Source organism: Anolis sagrei, chromosome 9, assembly GCF_037176765.1.
Source record: "Anolis sagrei isolate rAnoSag1 chromosome 9, rAnoSag1.mat, whole genome shotgun sequence".
In the NCBI taxonomy this organism is placed as follows: domain Eukaryota; kingdom Metazoa; phylum Chordata; class Lepidosauria; order Squamata; family Dactyloidae; genus Anolis; species Anolis sagrei.
The window spans coordinates 29,924,051-29,941,092 of record NC_090029.1 but is presented as its reverse complement, the minus strand read 5'-3'; the positions used below and the strand labels follow the sequence as shown (position 1 = coordinate 29,941,092).

The 17,042-nt window shown below is 42.8% G+C and overlaps 1 protein-coding gene across 2 annotated transcripts in view; it reads right to left on the bottom strand.

Moving 5' to 3' along the window:
- Positions 1-5,843: 5,843 nt before the first annotated feature.
- SCG3 (secretogranin III) overlaps positions 5,844-17,042 on the bottom strand; it is a 61,274-nt gene continuing 50,075 nt past the window's right edge. For both annotated transcript variants that reach the window (XM_060755271.2, XM_060755272.2), the window contains exon 12: positions 5,844-12,597. In XM_060755271.2, the coding sequence (XP_060611254.2) occupies positions 12,479-12,597 (119 nt within the window). In that variant the 3' untranslated portion in view covers positions 5,844-12,478. The remainder of the gene's footprint in view (positions 12,598-17,042) is intronic.

Here is a 17,042-nt window from a genome sequence, read left to right as displayed (position 1 = left end):
TTGTATCTCTGTCCTTTTCAAGGTAAAGATAAAGGTTTCCCCTTGACATTAAGTCTAGTTGTGTCCAACTCTAGGAGGTGATGCTCATCTCCATTTCTAAGCTGAAGAGCCGGCGTTGTCCGTAGACACCTAATGTCATGTGGTCTGCATAACTGCATGGAGCGCCGTTACATGCCTGCAGAAGCGGTGCCTATTGATCTACTCATATTTACATGTTTTTGAACTGCTAGGTTGGCAGTACATTCTGCAGTGTAAATGAAGCTGGGGCTAACAGTGGGAGCTCACCCCGCTCCCCAGATTCGAACTACTAACCTTTCGGTTAGCAAGCTCAGCAGTTTAACCTGCTGCTCTTCCAGGGCCCCCACATTCATTTCATTTTCTACCACTTCAATATTAAGATTAGAACCAAGAAAAATTTTAATTATTGATTATTAATATTATTAATATATTATTAATATATTAATAACTTGATTGAGGAAGTCATCAAAATTAGGGAAATACTAGAGATCTTCAACACTATCATAAGGAGGCAGTATTTCCATCTTCCTAAGATGCTGTGGGATGCCCACGGGGTTTGTAATGTAACATTTTGCTCAGGAGTTTTGGGTACCTTCATAAAAGAAATTAAGAATAAATGTAGGGCAAGGTGGATACCAGAATAAAAAAGGACCAACTCACATTTGTTCTTGTTCTTTTCTGTCTTTGGAGCTAACAAGAATGGTAGCCAGTGCGGATTAGTCTATTTGAGTTTCAGAACAGAGGGCACATTGAAACAACACTTTTAAAGCATCCCAGAACAGCCCGTAGCATCCCTCTGGAGCCCCTAAAGTCTTTACACATTTATTCAGCTGGGGAAAAAAACCCATGTAGGGTGGGAATGGACTTTCTCCTTCGTGGTCACTGTGAAATGCGCACAGAACGTCCTGATTGTGCGAACTTCCTGACTGTGAGAGCTGTTCAGCAGTGGAACTCTCTGCCCCAGAGTGTGGTAGAGGCTCCTTCTTTGGAAGCTTTTAAACACAGGCTGGATGGCCATCTGTCAGGGGTGCTTTGAATGCAATTTTCCTGCTTGTTGGCAGGGGGTTGGACTGGATGGTCCATGAAGTCTCTTCCAACTCTATGATTCTACATATGGTAGTTCATGCACCTGTGAAACATGGTTACAGGTAAGCAACCATCATTTACGTGAGGTTCCAGAGCCATGTTGGAGACACGCACAGCTGCATGCAACTAACTCATCATACACAGTAATCCCCACTTTCTATCTAGCTAATACTGATGATTGGCTTTAGCCAAAGGTGATTAGCCAATGGCACGCACATTCAACTCACCCACAGTGACATCCATGAAGGGAATTGCTCAGCGGCACATGAGTTCCAGTGGCTCACAATGAGATCTTCATAAATGTATGACTTACATTTTCTGCGGTGCCAACAAAGCAAAATTCCCAATATCAAATAATGTAATTCTATCAGAAAAGCAAACATTCACTCAACACTAGGAGAAAAAATCCACTTAAAATCCGATTTCTGCCTTCTGCAGCATTCTTGGGTTTGTACAAGGGTTGAATTACTGCTTAAGCAAGGAGCTTTGAGATGGTTGAACAGAAGCTCTCCGAAGCTCTAGGTGCTCTTACTGCCTATTACAGGGAAAACCAACTGATCCCTAATCCATCTAAAACACAGACATGCGCCTTTCACCTTAAGAACAGACAAGCATCCTGAGCTCTGAGGATTACCTGGGAAGGAATCCCACTGGAGCATTGAAGCACACCCAAATACCTGGAAGTCACTTTGGACCGTGCTCTGACCTACAAGAAGCACTGCCTGAACATCAAACAAAAAGTGGGCGCTAGAAACAACATCATACGAAAGCTGAGTGGCACAACCTGGGGATCACAACCAGACACAGTGAAGACATCTGCCCTTGCGCTATGCTACTCTGCTGCTGAGTATGCATGCCCAGTGTGGAACACATCTCACCACACTAAAACAGTAGATGTGGCTCTTAATGAGACATGCCGCATTATCACAGGGTGTCTGCGCCCCACACCACTGGAGAAATTACACCGCTTAGCCGGTATTGCATCACCCGACATCCGCCGGGAAGTAGCAGCCAATAGTGAAAGGACCAAGGCAGAGACATCTCTAGCTCATTCCCTGTTTGGGCATCAGCCAGCACGTCGACTTAAATCAAGACATAGTTTTCTTAGATCTACAGAGACACTCGCTGGAACACCCCAGCAAGCGAGAGTCCAAAAGTGGCAGGCCCAAACCCAGCACCTCAATTCATGGGTGATACCAGATGAGAGACTCCCCCCTGGGCACACAGAGGACTGGGCAACTTGGAAGGTGCTGAACAGACTGCGTACTGGCACCACGAGATGCAGAGCCAGTCTTAAGAAATGGGGCTACAGGGTGGAATCCTCGGCATGCAAGTGTGGAGAAGAACAAACCACTGACCACCTGCTGCAATGCAACCTGAGCCCTGCCACATGCACCATGGAGGACCTTCTTGCGGCAACCCCAGAGGCACTCCAAGTGGCCAGATACTGGTCAAAGGACATTTAACCAAATACCAAATTTGCAAAATCTGTGTGTTTTTTTTCTTTTTCTTTTTAATCTGTGTGTTTGTTTTGCTCTGTTAGAATTGTAATACAATGGTTGCTGATTACACGATAAATAAATAACAAGGGTTGAATGAAAAGTAATGCCGCCACCTTCGTAACTCCTCCACAGATGGCAGTACTGGTATGCGGCAGATACTGGCTTGTTCAGTAGACTCTCCTCTACATTTCCATTTTGGTGGGAAGCCTTAGCATGGAACAGTTGTGTTGTTAAAGTGCTAAGTATGGAACCCGGTGCAGACTGTCTATGTGACTTAAGCAAGATGCAGTCATTGAATTCTTGAGAGCAGAAGGTGTCATCCCAAAGGAGATTCATCAGAGAATGCAAGCTGTTTATAGGGATTGTGTTAATGTGAGTACTGTGTGTTGTTGGGCGAGTAAGCTTAAAATGATGAGGTGAGAACCACCGAGTTTCATAAGCAAAAGACTGATATTGATTCAGGACAATCGTCATATCACTCTGAGAGAAATTTCAAGCATAATCGGCATTTCACAAGAACGTGTGGGTCACATTATTGCTTTGCTTGGCTATCGGAAGATCTGTGCACAATGGGTTGCGGAAACAGTGTCGACTTCTTCCATGACAGCTTCAGAAAATTTGTCCATAGTTGGCAGAAATGTATCCAATTGTCTGGTGATTATATGGGAAAGTGAATAGTGGTAGTGAAAGAGCACATTCTAAGGATTATTTCTGTGTTTGATTTATTAAAATATTCCCATCCAAACCCAAGTAACGAAGGTGGAGGCATTACTTTTCATTCAACCCTCGTAGTTTAGTGAGGTTGTTAAAGGCTCCTCCCTAAACTACAAACCTTAGAATTCTGCAAGAGGAAGAAACTGGATTTTAAGTGGGTTTTTTCTCTAGTGTGATGAGGCCCTGAAATTTTGTGGCTCTGAAAATTATTTTGAACACAATTGTTGTGGCATGTACCGCAAAGTTTAAAAAAATCATCTTTTAGTCTTTTTCTGTGTTTTAGAATTCAACCCCAGTGATGGCTAGAGCCCCAAGGAATAAAAGTTCCACGAGATGGATGCTTTTCAAAGCTCTCCCCCTAGAATAGCTGTCAACTTTTCTTCACTGTTGAAAAGAGAGGTTTCCAGTAGAATTGTTTTGCCACTTGTTCAGGCTTGCATTTCTCTACATTATGCAGTTTGATGAGACAACTGTCTTAGTGCTCAAAGTAACTTCCCAAGAAGTGAATGTGTAAAGGTGTAAAACTACTTCTGCCTGCACAGACTGTCTTTTATTGGCCATGAAGCACAATTTCTGACTACGATATTCTCAACAAGATAGTAATTTTTAAACAAAATCCTTTGCAGGGCTCAATTTCCAAACTACATGGTACCATAAGTATTCAATTTCTTAATGGCACCTGATTCGAGTGTACTTAAAGCGGCTGGAAGGTACGTTGTATCATTTTTGTTTAATTTTAAAGGGATTTCTATTGTCCTTAAAGCAGTGTTTCTCAACCTGGGAATTGGGACCCCTGGGAGGGGTCGCAAGTGGATGTCAGAGGGGTCATCAAAGACCATCAGAAAATACAATATTTTCTGTTGGTCATGGGGGTTCTGTGTGGGAAGTTTGGCTCAATTCTATCATTGATGAGGTTCAGAATGCTCTTTGATTGTAGGTGAACTATACATCCCAGCAACTACGACTCCCAAATGTCAAGGTCTATTTTCTCCAAACTCTACCAGTGTTCACATTTGGGCATATTGAGTATTCATGCCAAGTTTGATCCAGATCCATCATTGTTAGAGTCCACAGTGCTCTCTGGATGTAGGTGAACTACAACTCCCAAACTCAAGGTCAATGCCCACAAACGCCTTCCAGAATTTTCTGTTGGTCATGGGAGTTCTGTGTGCCAAGTTTGGTTCAATTCCATCGTTGATGGAGTTCAGAACGCTCCTTGATTGAAGGTGAACTATAAATCCCAGCAACTACAACTCCCAAATGACAAAATCAATCCCCCCAACCCCACCAGTATTCAAATTTGGGCATATTGGGTATTTGTGCCAAATTTGGTCCAGTGAATGTAAAAACATCCTGCATATCAGATATTTACATTACGATTCATAAGAGTAGGAAAGCTACAGTTATGAAGTAGCAACAAAAATAATTTTTGGTTGGGGGTCAACACAACATGAGGAACTGTATTTAGGGGTTGCGGCATTAGGAAGCTTGAGAACCATTGCCTTAAAGCAGGGGTCCTCAAACCTTTTAAACAGAGCAGAGGGCCAGGTCACAGTCTCTCAAACTGTTGGTGGGCCGGATTATAATTTGAAAAAAACACAAATGAATTTCTATACACACTGTACATATCTTATTTGTAGTGCAAAAAACACTTAAAAACAATATAATAATTAAAATGAATATAAACTTATTAGTATTTCAATGGGAAGTGTGGGCCTGCTTTTGGCTGATGAGATAGGGTTGTTGTTGTTGTTGTTGTGTGCTTTCAAGTCATTTTAGACTTAGGTTGACCCTGAGTGAGGGCCGGGTAAATGACCGTGGAGGGCTGTATCTGGCCCTTGGACCATAATTTGAGGACCCCTGGTCTAAGGGGAAGGGGCGGAGGTTAGTGCAGAGCAATATAGGGCGGGGGAGATGGAGAAAGTGCAAGGAACCAATCCTAACCATGGCCATAACGGGGCCTGGGCTACGTTTCCAGGCACATTTCTGTCAGTGTGTATTTCATGTATGATGTATGATGTATGTTTAAATGTAATTTTATGTAGAAGAATAGTAATTAAAATAGATTTGTATTGCCAGGATGTATGTTTGCACAGAAGGCTTAAAAACAGCGAAGTAACTAGCTGTGAGAATGTGACCCTGAGTTCTTGGTGTGTGAAACATTATGGAGTGCCAGAGATAACTCACTGCCAGCTGTAGTTTTGCTTTCGTGCCTATCTCGTTAGTTCTGTCTTCTTCACGTCTGTCTGTTCATGATGAATGTTGTGTTTTTGGAACTGCTCAAGTAAAGATGAAACCTGCTTTTTACCGGTGACTCCAGAGTCCATTGTTCAGTGCTTCCACGATACTTCTGCTAGTGCTGACAATTTCCACCATGCCTCGTTTCAGACTTAGGTTGACCCTGGGCAAGGGCTGGGAAAATGACCTTGGAGGGCCATATCCGGCCCTCAGGCCTTAATTTGAAGACCCCTGCCTTAAAGACTCAATGCATTAAACAAGAAACAAACAAGAAAACCATTACTGTATCTTGTAGCAAAGCATTTAATAAAGTACAGTATCAGAAACAGGAGTCTATTAGAAAAGTGTATTGTGAATGTGGTATACTTTGTCATTATTACATTTTCTCCCCAGCCATCCTTTTAAACAGTGTGGAGACCTCAAAATCATAAAAAATACTAAGGAAAGAAGGAAGGAAGGAATCAAGAGGCGTTAGAATTAGAGATGTGCAAGGCCATTTTTAATTTTACGAGATGTCCCAGAAATTTCCTCTAATGGGGGGGGGGGGGGCTGTATTTGGCCTTCCGGGATGCGAGTTTGGGGAAAGCTTCCCACTGCTATTTCTGAAATTGCTGTTGCTGCTATTAATGCCGAAAGGATGGATTGTGGGGTTTATTTTGCAGCAGTTGCAGAAACATTTGGCAGCAGAGACTTAAGGGCCTGAGATGGAGAGAGGTATGTTTCCCAGCATTAATGGAGCAAATATTGACAAATGTGGTCTGCTCATTGACACTAAATGCAGCAAAAAGCATCCAATCCACAAGATACGATCAAGTAGTCTATCTTGGGTATCTGCAGTGCTAATTATAATAGCTGAGATCACTCATTCTGGCCTTCATTTCGCCCAGTCCCATCGCTGTTCTGCATTGCAGGTGATGGATGGGCTTGCTCTTGTTTGCTTTGTCATCTAATGTTGCACAAAAAGTGTTGTGACTTTAACATGATCACCGAGCCGCTGCTTGGACACATTTACAGAATTAAGCAGAGGAAAAGGAACTCATATTATTTGTCATGCAACATTAGCTAGTTATTAAAAAGACTCTGTGGACCAAAAATTGTCTGTCTGTAAAGTCTGGTTAAAAAGGATGCAAGGGTAAAAAGCACATTTTTATTCCTTTCTCCTCTCCGCCTCTAGCAATCCCTTTGCTAGAGGCTGGGCTTTAGCACAGCTGGTTAATAGACTTGATCAAAAAAAACAAAAGATGGTTCAAAACTCATTTTGGATATAGGAGGCAATGGTGGTTCGATTCCAAAGTCAATTCAAATCCTTTTGTTAATGGTTTGAAAGTGTTATTTCCTGTTTCATTGGGAGGTCTTTACTTTGAAAGTAGTTGTTTTACTCCAAAAGTGGGAAAAAGCAAGTGGAAGAAATCCCTCCCTTCTCTGGTTTAAAACTGGCTTCTCTGGCTTGAACCGAGGCCAGGAAATTCCTTCCTTCTCTGGCTTTAAAACTGGCTTCTCTGGTTATAAAACCCTATACGGCTCCGGCCCAGCGTACCTGCCCGAACGTATCTCCTTCTATGTCCCACCTCGGAGTTTAAGATCTTCTGGGGAGGCCCTGCTCTCGGCCCCGCCTCTATCACAAGTGAGGCTGGTAGGGACGAGGGACAAGGCCTTCTCAGTGGTAGCCCCTCGCCTGTGGAACTCACTCCCCGGGGAAATTAGGTCATCAACATCCCTCCTCTCCTTTAGAAGGAAGCTGAAAACATGGATATGGGACCAAGCCTTTGGGTAATCTGCCAGACTGACAAGGTAATGACAACCAGAATTTTGGGAAGGACTATGGTAATGCTGAATGGACTTACGGATTTTAGAACTCGGTGAACGTTGGCCACTAGATTGGCTTTTTAGTTGTTATTGTATTAATTGAATGTTTTAACTATTGTGATTATAGTTGTTATGTATTTTATCTGATGAATTGTTGGCATCAAATTGTGCCAGTTGTAAGCCGCTCTGAGTCCCCACTAGGGGGTTGAGAAGGGCAGGGTAGAAGTGCCCGAAATAAATTTAAAACTGGCTTCATTGGCTTGAGCCGAGGCCAGGAAATTCCTTCCTTCTCTGGTTTAAAACTGGCTTCTCTGACTTGAGCCGAGGCCAGGAAATTCCTTCCTTTTCTGGTTTAAAACTGGCTTCTCTGGTTTGAGTCGAGGCCAGAAAATTCCTTCCTTCTCTGGTTTAAAACTGGCTTATCTGGTTTGAGTCGAGGCCAGAAAATTCCTTCCTTCTCTGGTTTAAAACTGGCTTATCTGGTTTGAGTCGAGGCCAGAAAATTCCTTCCTTCTCTGGTTTAAAACTGGCTTCTCGGGCTTTAAAACCAGCATCTCTGGCTTAAGCTGAGGCCAGGAAATTCCTTCCTTCTTTGGCTTTAAAACCGGCTTCTCTGGCTTGAGCCAAAGCCAGGGATCAGAAGCGGGGAAAAGCAAGTGGAGCAAATTCTTTCCTTCTCTGGTTTAAAACTGGCTTCTCTGGCTTGAGCCAAGGCCAGGGACCAGAAGCAGGGAAAAGCAAGTGGAGGAAATTCCTTCCTTCTCTGGTTTAAAACTGGCTTCTCTGGCTTGAGCCGAGGCCAGGGACCAGAAGCGGGGAAAAGCTGAATAATTTCCGACTCACTTCATGAGTCGTAACAAAAATGGTGGAAACAGCTTTGGAAGGGCAAAGGGACTTCCAGTTTTCTTTAAAACTTCAAAATTGCTTCAAAAAGGTAATTTTTCCGACTCCATTCCAAAGGACAAAGATTCCGACGGTACTTAACCATGCCTACTGGTTAATCACCAGCAGCAACAGATCTTACCAATTGAAAGGTTGGCAGTTCAAAGCTTAGGTCAGGGAGAGCACCCACCCTTCAGCCCAGCTTACTATACACCTAAGCAGTCTGAAAACTATGGTGAGTAGAGAAATTAAGATCCGCTTGAGCGGGGAGGTATTTCACGGCACCATAAAAGAAATACCAGAAAATGCCAGCAATCATAGGAAGGAGGACATCTGTGATCAAGAGCTCTTTGTCGTACAGGGTAGAACAACAGCACCCCCTGTGGCTGGAATGGAGCACAACCTCCAGGACGCAGAAGTTGGAAAAAATGGCAACATAATACCTCTTATCTGTTATTTGTCCTTTCTGTTTAACGACATTGAATGTTTGCCGTCTATGTGTTCCATGATCTGCCCTAAGTCCCCTTCGGGGTGAGAAGAGCAGAATATAAATGCTATAATTAAATAAATAATAACTTTGAATAATGTGGGCACCTCAAAATCATTGGGATGCATACTATTACTACCAAGCTAGCCCCCTCCAAAACTCAACAACTCACGGATTATTGGGGACAGTTGAATAGCTGTGTCCCACTGAAAAGGGTGCATTTGAAGGAGTTGTGCTTCCACAATTGCTCAATATATAGAGTGCTCACGATAGAAGTTGTTATAGCAACAAAATTGCTATAAGGGAGGTTTAAAATGCTGCATTTCCCTCCTTTTAAAAAGGAAATACTTGACAGGTACCTACAGTGCATGTGTTCCACCAGTTATCAAAATGCAATCTGCTTTTAATTGGATGCAAAGGTGCCGTTCTTCAAGTTGCTAGTTGTAATGTCAACTGGTACAGTTTCTTTATTTCTTTTTTTTAATGATTGGTTTGAAAACTCTAAAGACTGCTTGGTTGCTGTATGGACACGTTCCAGAAGCATTCTCTCCTGACATTTTGCCCACATCTATGGCAGGAATCCTCACAACCTCTGCATCTTCAAACTTTTTTTTTTTGTCGTGTCAGGCTGTGAGGTCCTCACAACCTCAGTGGATGCTTGCCATAGATGCAGGCGAAACGTCAGGAGAGAATGCTTCTAGAACATGGCCATATAGCCTGAAAAACCTACAACAACCCAGTGATTCCAGCCATGAAAGCCTTTGACAATAAATGAGAGAATCCTCTCACAAGGATGGTAAAACATTAAAACATCCGGGCGTCCCCTGGGCAATGTCCTTGCAGACGGTCAATTCTCTCACATCAGAAGCAACTTGCAGTTTCTCAAGTCACTCCTGACATGAAAAAAAAATCAAAATGAAGGAATTATAGAAGATTTCTTTGATGGAGGCCAGGAATCTCAAAGTTTGAGCTACTTTGATGAGTAGAAGGGCAGCCTCAAACCCCATTAGCCCGAGCTCATACTCAATGAATGAATGAATGAATGAATGGGATTTATATTATGAGCATTGACATAGCATTCAGCAGTCAATGTTATGGTTCTTCTTTTTAGTCGGGACCAGCAGCAGGGTTTAAGCCAAAGTCCAAGCACACCTGTAATGCTAAGCTCCTCAAATGGTTTCATCTTCACATATTTTTGCTTTGTCCGTAGAAATCGACGGCTATTTACATGTGTCGTCAGGCTACTCACATCAAGGATTCCATTCTTTAGACATGCACACAGAAATAACACTTATTCCACAGTGATGGATGGAGTGAGTCAATGGGGAACGTTGCCGCCGTACCTCTGAGGATACAGCCCTTTTCTCTTCTTGAAAGGCTGATGCTGTGGTGAACGCAGAGCAATGGCACACAGACCAGGACACAAGACAGAATGCGCAAACAGCGAGGAAATGGTGACACGTTATAATAATGCGTTCCGACAGGATCAAAGAATACACACAACACGTGGGAACTGGGATATGAGATTTCCTTACACAAATATTGAGTTCGATGATTATTTTCCTTTGACCCTAATAATGCCCTTTGCAAATAATATTATGCGTCTGTGTCAGGAGTGGTATCCACGGTTTCATTTACTCACGTCTGACAAAATAGGTCTCCTCTAAGCATTTCCTCCAATACGACCCTATGATATCCTCTTCATGTCAATAGGGTTTGCTATTATGAGTATTTTTGTATATCCACACAAAGTTTGGTAATGTATCCCTTGCCAATATAGGGGATGTACTATATCCCTAAGACGCCATCAAGCTGTGTCAAGAAGTTGGCAACTGCCCACCAAACCAGCTCTAGAAACAGTTGTCTTTCTTAGAAAAGCAGCATGATGTCAGGCTAAAGTAGGCATGGGCAAACTTTGGCCCTCCCTCCAGGTGTTTTGGATTCCATCTCCCACAATTTCTAACAGCCTCAGGCCCTTTGCTTTCCTCCCTAAGCCACTCAAGCTGAGTGCTGGGCCCATAACCAATGTTAGGCTCTGTTGCCTGTGCGGAAGGAAAGGAAGCTTCCTCCCCAGCAGGCATGGGCAAACTTTGGCCTTCCCAACAGGTGTTTTGGACTTCGTCTCCCACAATTTCTAACAGCCTTGAGCCCTTTGCTTTCCCCCCTAAGCCACTCAAGCTGAGTGCTGTGCTCATAACCAATGTTAGGCTCTGTTGCTTATGCGGAAGGAAAGGAAGCTTTCTCTACAGCAGGCATGGGCAAATTTTGGCCCTCCCTCCAGGTGTTTTGGACTTTGTCTCCCACCATTCCTAACAGCCTCAGTCTCTTTCCTTTTCCCCCTCAGTAGGTAAGGCTGAGTGCTGGGTCCATAACCAATGTTAGGCTCTGTTGCCCATGCAAAATGCAAAGAAGCTTCCCCTCCAGCAGGCATGGGCAAACTCTGGCTCTCTCTCAGGTGTTTGGACTTCAACTCCCACAATTTCTAACAGCCTCAGGCCCTTTCCTTTCCCCCCTCAGCCTCTTCAGCTGAGTGCTGGGCCCATAACTAATGTTAGGCTCTGTTGTCCGTGCAGAATGCAAGGATGCTTCCTCCACAGCAGGCATGGGCAAACTTTGGCCCTCTCTCCAGGTGTTTTGGACTTCATCTCCCCAAAATCCTAACAGCCTCAGTCCCTTTCCTTTCCTCCCTCAGCCACTTAAGCTGAGTGCTGGGCCCATAACCAATGTTAGGCTCTGTTGCCCATGCAAAATGCAAGGAAGCTTCCTCTACAGCAGGCATGGGCAAACTTTGGCCCTCTCTCCAGGTGTTTTGGACTTTGTCTCCAACAATTTCTAACAGCCTCAGGCCCTTTCCTTTCCCCACTCAGCCGCTTAAGCTGAGTGCTGGGCCCATAACCAAAGTTAAGCTGAGTGCTGGGCCCATCACCAATGTTAGTCTCTGTTGCCCATGCAAAATGCAAGGAAGCTTCCTCTACAGCAGGCATGGGCAAACTTTGGCCCTCCCTCGGGGTGTTTTGGACTTCGTCTTCCACAAATCCTAACAGTCTGAGCCCCCCCCCTCCAGTTGCTTAAGTTGAGTGTTGAAGCTGAGTGCTGGACCCATAACCAATTTTAGGCTGTGTTGCCTGTGCAGAGTGCAAGGAAGCTTCCTTTTACAGCAGGCATGGGCAAACATTGGCCCTCCCACCAGGTGTTTTGGACTTCAATTCTCACAATTCCTAACAGCCTCAGGCTCTTTCCTTTTCTACCTCAGTCGCTTAAGCTCCCTGCTTGAGTGGTGATGGCATGATCGTCAGCATAGATGAAATTCTCCCAATGGAAAACATAGAATTTCCAGGTGTTTTGGATGGGTCCTGAGGCTATTGGGATTTCTGGGAGTCAAAGTCCAAAACACCTGGGGGGAGGGCCAAAGTTTGCCCATGCCTGGGCTAAAGGGAACATAGATGTCAGCATTTTACCCTGTTAACTATAAAGTAGACAGAAAAAATCTGCCTTAGGTGGGATGATTCAGGTATAAGAAACAGAATGAATAAGCAATCATTGTGGACTGTTAACAACAACAACAAAAAAACCCAAAACCCTGCAACCTGGAAAAGATTCAGTACAATGCAGACAGAATATTTCTAATGATCTCATGAAGGGTGTGAAGGAGGGAAGGAAGAAAGTGATTGTTCAAAGAGCAAGATGGGGGTGGAACTAGACTAGAATTCCCTACAGTTTCGAGAGACTTTGCTTCTTCGCTGCTTCACAGGCTGCCATAGATGCGTTTGATCACATCTGCCTCTTCTTTGTCCAGGATGCCCTTGTCCACGTAAGCATCTGCTTGTTGATCAATGAAGTCTCGGAGTTTGGAAAGGTCATAATCTGGAAGGCAAGGAGGAATTAATAGCATGAGTCTTGTCTGTATCGATCTCTCGGTTAGTGCAACAATTTCATTTCCAAGCCTGCGGACCTAGTTGAGGTCTCTGACAGTCATCTGAATGCCTTTAAAACTGGCCCAGGAGAGGGAGAATTAAAAAATATAGATGCATGTTGAAATCAAACGAGAATAGGTTAAAAATGCCTCTGAAGTTTCTGGTGTGATGGGTAGAGTGGAGTCCCAAATTTATGTCATCCAAACCTAAGCTCATGTTATGGCACAGGAAAATCAGAATGCTTTCACCTAATCAACTAGGTGGATTAGAGGGCAAGTTTATGAACATTTCGGTTAGGACTTCTTGTTTTGCAGGATCAATCAAGTTAATACCCAATTGCGTCTTTTTCATAATACGTCTTTTTCCTGGTGACTAAGGCCCCTTCTGTTGGAAATGGCAACCTTCTCAAGCCTCCACTAGTTACGTTATTGTATATAATTCAGATTGCTTACTATATTATATATGTGTGTATTGGTATGCAATTTTACCTTAACTCTTTGCTGTGGGGAGGGTGGAGACCATGTGATCAGAACTGGGCTTGTTCAGGACTCAGACTCCATTTTAGAACAGTATGCTTAGAGACTCCATTGGACTTTCAGACTAGACAGACTTTACTCTCAGAACAGAGAGATGCTTTGGAATATGGACTACTGAATCTAGGAAAGATGCCCTGTGTTATTTACATAGAGAAACTATTTCAAATCCTATGTAAACGTGAAACTGTTGGAAATAGCAACTTTCTACAAGCCTCCTATACTAGTTATTTGTTTTGTATATAATTCAGATTGCTTACTGTATTATATATGTGTGTATCGGTATGCAATTTTACCTTAACTCTTTGCTGTGGGGAGTGTGGAGACGACGTGATCAGAACTGGGCTTGTTCAGGACTCAGACTCCATTTTGGCACAGTATGCTTAGAGACTCCACTGGACTTTCAGACTAGACAGACTATACTCTCAGAACAGAGAGATGCTTTGGAATGTGGACTATTGAATCTAGGAAATATGCCCTGTTTTACTTACATAGAGAAACTATTTCAAATCCTATGTAAATGTGAAACTGTTGGAAATAGCAACTTTCTACAAGCCTCCTATACTAGATATTTGTTTTGTATATAATTCAGATTGCTTACTATATTGTATATGAGTGTATCGGATGTGCAGTTTTCCTTAACTCAATGTAGTGGGAGGGGCTGCAGACCCTGTGATTAGATCTGGGACTATTCAGGATACAGACTCCATTTTAGAAACAGTATGTTTTCAGAAGTCAGTCAAAACAGAATGCTTTAGGAAGACAGAGACTGTATTAGACTCTCAGAACAGAGAGATGCTTTAGACTTTGGACTGTTGATTATAAGAAATATACCCTGTGCTATCTGTACAGAGAAACTACAGCAAATCCTATCTGTAACTGGATTGATATGCAAAGTACCTGTATATGGAATACATGAAGTTTGTGAGTAAACCAACTATGCTACTTTTAAAGAAGTCTATTTTTGTCTCTTGAGAGCATGACTTAAAGGCAAATATATTTTAAGGGAGAGTAGATGTTGTTGGACAACTAAAAAGAACACTTCTGAAACTCTGCCCTTTCTCTCTCTCGCTCTCTGAATGTTTTTGATGCATTGGCATATTTTTGTCTCTAGCAGTTCAGGGGAACTCAGGGTGGCTTTACAGCAAGCACCATTCAGTGCCATCACAATGATAAAAACAATCAACAAATTCATTAAAACAGAACATTAAATAAAAAAACATGCCAGTTAAAAACAGAGTCCGGGTCAATTTATTGATACTTCGAATTGCTTATGTCTTCTTTTCACTAGCTGCTATTCAATGGTAAAATGCAAGGTCTCACAACCAAGTCTTGAGTTTCCTTCTAAAGGACAGGAGGGAGGTGGCCAGTCTGATGTCCCTGGGGAGGGAATTCCACAGGCGGGGGCCACTGCTGAGAAGGCCCCGTCTCTCGTCCCCACCAATTGCATTTGCGACGGCGGTGGGACCGAGAGCAGGGCCTCTCCAGATGATCTTAAACTCTGTGATGGTTCGTAACAGGAGATACATTCGGACAGGTAGTCTGGGCCAGAAACCTAGTTGCCTTTTGTGAATGCTGGTGAATGCCATTTTCTCAAAGGGTTATGATTCTAAGAAGTCACATTTTTACCAAGCGGTTATGGTATCATTTTACAAAAGGTTATGACTGCTAACAAGGTCATGACTTTGCAAAGATTATAAAAACTCCAAATGATTCTGGAGATTTTCCAAAACCTTCTACACTGTCATATAAAATCCAGTTTATTTGCCTTAAGCTGGAAAAAAAATCTGGCAGTGTAGACTCATACAATCTAGTTCAAAGCAGATAATATTGATTATTTGCTTTGAAAATCTGTATTATATGGCAGTGTAGAAGGGGTCAAAGAGCTCCTTGGAATACTGATGTCTTGGAGATACAGCAACATGACTCATAAGGATGAGAAGCCAGTGTTCAGTCTTTTTTGAGAACTTGGAAAGGTCTTTTGTGGACTACAATCCCCAGAATCACTGAGCTAATATGTAGCTTATACTATTTATCTCTTCTACTGCCCACTTTGGGCAGAAGTGGCTCTGACTTTAGGATCTCAGGGGGGCAAAAGAATCGCCCATTCCTTGCTTTTATCTGGAGATGCCAGGCAATGAATCTGGAGCAAAGCATATGATCTACAATTCGACTAATAAAACTGCTGAAATATTAGACTTTTGCACTTTGAGCTCAGTTTGCAACCATTGAATCAAGCTAAGGACAAAGAGAGCAATTGGGAGGAAGGAGAAGTAAAGTGGAACCTTTTGGGAGCTGCTCAAGAAGTGGGACCAGAGGATGAGGATGTAATTTGCCTCAGCTAGACATCTTCCATTAACAAGTCTGCTTCGGTTTGTAATTGGTAATTGGAAGGCAAGCTAGGCTTAATTTGAAAGTCTTATTGCCGAAGCACATACCTCAGAGGAAAGAAACCCTGCTGTGAGAGGGAAATGAGTTAATTGGAGGAAATACGTATTTCCATTAATATCTGATTGAGCTCTGCCTGATTACGACTGATGGACACAAACTCTCCCTTCCTTTGTTTATTTCTTCATCCTTCAGCTAGACCTGGAATGGGGAACATTGTCCTTTACTGCAGTACTAACTTGAACCTGGCAGATGAGTTAACTAAACCATTAAGTGTTCAAAAACATTTAGCAATAATAAGTGATTTGTGTATTTTTGATATACTGTGTAAATGTAAAATGCTTATTTTTCCTGTTAACCACAAGGCGGGGTGTTGGAGCATGTAAAAAATCAGTTGGTGAGTGTTTTAACTGAAAAATGCAAAGCACGAAGCCAATTGATTGAGCCATACCCAGAAGCTAGTTGAGCCTGGGAGTTTTGGCAACAGTTACATGTTTAGGTTTTCTGTGCAGGAGCTTGCCAGAACAGTTTGTATTTTGGGTTGTTGTAGTTTTTTTGGCCTATATGGCCATGTTCTAGAGGCATTCTCTCCTGACGTTTCATCTGCATCTATGGCAAGCATCCTCAGAGGTTGTGAGGTCTCAAAAACCACTGGAGGAATTGACACCAAATTTGGACACATGACACCTATCAGCCCAAGGAGTGACCATCACTCAAAAAAACAGAGCAGAAGAGACTTAAAAAGCCAAAAAACAAAAATTACATTACAATGCATGCGCAAAACTACACACACACACACATATATATGCAAACACACATATACACATCTACACAAATATATACACACAGAAAACACATATACACAGACTGGGCCACAGCAACGCGTGGCAGGGGACGGCTAGTTGTTAATATATTTGCAAACATAAGCCATTGTATCTATAGTAGGCATGGGCAAACTTGGGCGCTCCAGGTGTTTTGGACTTCAACTCCCACAATTCCTAACAGCCTACCGGCTGTTAGGAATTGTGGGAGTTGAAGTCCAAAACACCTGGAGGGCTCAAGTTTGCCCATGCCTGATCTATAGCATTCACTTACTGCATGGGCATTAACATCATTTTATAATTCCTGTGTTTCTTTATCTGAAACGAACACGCAAGGAAGCCTTTGTGTTCATTTCAACATCTCTTCTCTTCTCACTTCCCAGATGAGGAGCTTTAATACAAAATGGAAGAATGCCTTCACAATCTCTCATTTTATGGATAATTGGGTAAATATGTTTTGCGGTGCTATTATAATTAATAGACAGAGCGCACCCCTGCTTTCTGTTAAGTCCTGTAAAAAAAAAAAAGTACAATAACGGGCACATTAGCGAAAATCAGTACTATCGGCCCATCTGTCGCCTCAATTAACATTTATGCCTAAGGAACTCTGCTAAAACATTTCCCTGGGATTCACTCCACGGCTTTCCAGATTA